General features: G+C 51.4%; 2 protein-coding genes across 2 annotated transcripts; both read right to left on the bottom strand.

Annotated features, from left to right (window-relative positions):
• Nucleotides 1-807: 807 nt before the first annotated feature.
• On the bottom strand, nucleotides 808-1,515 carry LOC135384974 (uncharacterized). Its single transcript, XM_064614154.1, has one exon. It carries the CDS (start codon nucleotides 1,513-1,515, stop codon nucleotides 808-810), a length of 708 nt encoding a protein of 235 aa, XP_064470224.1.
• Nucleotides 1,516-1,566: 51 nt separating this feature from the next.
• On the bottom strand, nucleotides 1,567-2,689 carry LOC135384973 (uncharacterized). Its single transcript, XM_064614153.1, has 2 exons — nucleotides 2,104-2,689; nucleotides 1,567-1,973 (listed from the first exon to the last, which is right to left on the bottom strand). Exons 1-2 carry the CDS (start codon nucleotides 2,687-2,689, stop codon nucleotides 1,567-1,569), a joined length of 993 nt encoding a protein of 330 aa, XP_064470223.1.
• Nucleotides 2,690-3,360: the final 671 nt, after the last annotated feature.

Here is a 3,360-nt window from a genome sequence, read left to right as displayed (position 1 = left end):
CTCCCACCCGAAAGCAGCTGCGGAGCTAGCTACTTTCCAAGACTGTTTCGAGAGGGTACAACAGTTGCACTGGTCTTCTTGTCGTCTTTCCAGTTGGGAGTAGCACAGAACATGCTCTGACGTGTCCATCTCGTCCGCGGTGGTTCTCCGTTACACGAACAGTTTTCCACATAAGTCGCGGTGTCTTTTCTTCGTGCATGAGCACAATGTCACCCTCCTTAATTTCATTGCTTCCGACTGGAGAAGCTATGTGTGCTGACCTTAGCTGCAGCAAGTAGTCGGCCCGCCACCGTTTCCAGAAGTGGTCGGCTAACAGTCAGCAGTGGATCCATCTTCTGGTAAGTGCTTCTGAAGTAGAAACTACTTTCGGGTTAGTAGGAGGCTCGGGGAAAGAAAGTAGACGTTTTCCGATGAGCAGGTGGGCTGGCGTAAGTGCCCGTGTCTCCGATGGGTTCGCTGCCAAGTAGGTAAGCGGTCGGGAGTTTATGGCTGCTTCGGCATCTTGAAGAACGGTCTGTAGCTGTTCGAAGTTGAGGCTTTGCTTGCCGAGTACCTTCCTGAGAGAGTCTTTGACACTTCGCACGAGCCTCTCCCACCAGCCCCCCCACCATGCCGCTTTCTCTGGGATGAACTTCCACCGAATCTGTCTCGAGGATAGATACCCTTGTGTTCTGTCGTGTCGCAGGACAGACCAGAGTGCTTTGAACTCATTTTCGGCGCGTTTAAACGTGAGCGCGTTATCGGAGTAAATAGTGGATGGGGTCCCGCGACGAGCGATAAAACGGCGCATAGCTAGCAGGAAGGAGTCTACGGTGAGGTCCGAGGTCCGAGTTCCAAGTGCAATGCCCTTGACGTCGCACAAGTGAATAACGCGACGTACGATTTGTCGGAGTTTTTCTTGCTCGAGACGTACAGTGGCCCGGCGAAGTCGATGCCCACTGTTTCGAAGGGGTGGCCTTGATGTACTCGGTCCGGTGGCAGCGGTGCCGTCGGAGACGTCGCTGCCTGCGCTCGAAAACGTCGACACGTACCGCACCTTGCGAGTACACTTTTCGTTAGTTGTCGAGCTTGCGTAACCCACCACCTTTCGCGAACGTCGTTCATAGTGGCCTGGACACCGCCGTGCTGGGTCCGCCGATGTGCGCTGTTAACGATCAGGTAAGACAGCCTATGACGTTTGTCTAAAATTATTGGGTGCTTTACAGTCTCTGTTTCTGGTGAAAATTCCAGGCGTCCCTTTAATCTCATGATCCCATACTTGTCCAAGTAGGGTTGCAACTTGCCAATCTTGGAAGCCTTCGGAATGGCGCAGCCACGTTTCAGTTCCTGCACCTCGTGAGGGAAGCTCTCTTGTTGAGCAACCTTTATCCAGTACTCATCGGCTGCATTGATTTCCTCGGCGGTAATCCACGGTGCGGACGATTGGGCTACCTTCTTGCATCTGTCAATAAACCGCCTAGCCCAAGCGTTAACTCGTAGTAGTTTCACGTGGCTGCTAAAGTCCTGGATATCCATTAGGGGTTCTACTTTTTCGAGAGTCACGTGCATCACCCGCGAAGAGTTACTTTAGGCTTCCATGTTCGATTCTTCCGTCCGGGACGGAGCATCAAATTTTGGCCACTGAGACTCTCCGTCCTTGAGCCAGTTGGGACCTTCCCACCAGTGCGAGCTCCTTAACAATGCGTGAATTGTCATGCCCCGCGTCAAACAGTCCGCGGGGTTTTGTTTTCCTGGGCAGTACCGCCATTGATCCGCTGTCGACGTTGCCTGAATCTCCGTTACGCGGTTGCACACAAAAACCTTCCATCTTGCAGCTCGTCCTTTTATCCAAGTGAGTGCAATGCTGGAGTCCGCCCAGAAATATGTCGGAACAGACGGCATACGTAGCGCGTATTTGACAAATTTTGCGGTTCTGGCAGCAATGAGAGCTCCCATGAGCTCCAGCCTGGGAAGCGATAATTTCTTGAGAGGGGCTAGGCGAAATCAACGTACATTGTACGTTACCGTCGTAGTCTTCACATCTGAGGTATGCACATGTCCCATACGCTCGTGGACTCGCATCGCTAAAAATATGAAGTTGTGTTGACGTAATCGTCTCTACACCTCTCTTCAGGTTCCGTGGAACAGATACATTAAGTAGATCCGCCAGTTCTGCTTTCCAGGAGTCCCAGTCACCCTTGACTCTGTCCGGTATTGGCTGGTCCCACCCCACACCTTGCTGCCAAAGTTGTTGAAATACCATTTTGGCCTTGATAGAGAACGGTGCGGCCAGTCCGAGTGGATCGAAGATCTTCGCGACTGTCTGAAGCACCGGGCGTTTGCTGTCGCCTACTTGACTGAGTGCTTCGAGGACGTTCGGTCCATTGAAATTCAGTGTATCCAGTCTGGTGTCCCAAGTTAGTCCGAGTACTCTAGCTGTCTCGTCACCTTCGGTATCTCGAATCAGTTCATGTTGAGAAACTCCCGACTTCGTGCTATCGACGTGATCTTGAATTTCACTACAGTTTGATGCCCATTTCTTTAACGGCATGCAAGCGTCACGCATTATGGCAGTTGCGGTCTTTATGATGCATTTAGCCTCTTCTGCTGTATCGGTGCCGGTGAGCAGGTCATCAACGTAGAAAGAGTCTGCCATCATTTTCGCAACTTCTTGTTCAGGCCCGGAGACATTCCTGAGGTGATGAAGCATCGTAGCTCCTAGCGGAAAGGAACTTGCCGACGTCCCAAAGGGCACCCGTGTCATCCTCCATTCGCAAATAGGAGGTAGACAATCGCTTGAGGTGGGTGGCTGCTCAAACCAAAGGAACCTTAGAGCGTCTCTGTCTTCACCTCTAACGGCGACTTGCAGAAAGGCCTTTTCAATATCGGAAACTAAGGCCACGTTGTTCAGGCGGAAGCGCAGTAGCGTCGATAGAAGGTCACAGTTTATCTTCGGTCCGGTTTCGAGACAGTCATTTAACGAACAGCACCCTGCCGCATAGGAAAACGCATCAAAAACAACTCTCACTCTTGTTGATGTTGATCCCTCCCGAACTACGGCACGGTGAGGCATGTAGTACAACCGGTCACTCGTTTTTTTCCCTCTTACTTGTTCAGCAATACCGTCGCTCATGTATTTTTGAATAGCACGGTCGTATTCTTCAAGTTTCTTCTCTTAGTGAAGTCGTTTTACTAAGCTCCTCAGTCGACGTTCAGCAATGCCACGGTTGTCAGGTAAGTCGGACGCAGACGTTTTCCATGGGAGCGCAACAGTATACCTGCTGTTTTGTTTCGATACCGTGCTGAAGAACTGTTGGAGCACTCTGTCGTCATCTTGAACGGTGGTTTCATCTTTTATGCCGACGCCGTCAAGTTGCCACA

The sequence above is a fragment of the Ornithodoros turicata genome, chromosome 2 (assembly GCF_037126465.1).
Source record: "Ornithodoros turicata isolate Travis chromosome 2, ASM3712646v1, whole genome shotgun sequence".
Classification (NCBI taxonomy): Eukaryota; Metazoa; Arthropoda; class Arachnida; order Ixodida; family Argasidae; genus Ornithodoros; species Ornithodoros turicata.
Note: the sequence above shows the minus strand (reverse complement) of the source record. Positions and strands in the feature narration are given on the sequence as shown.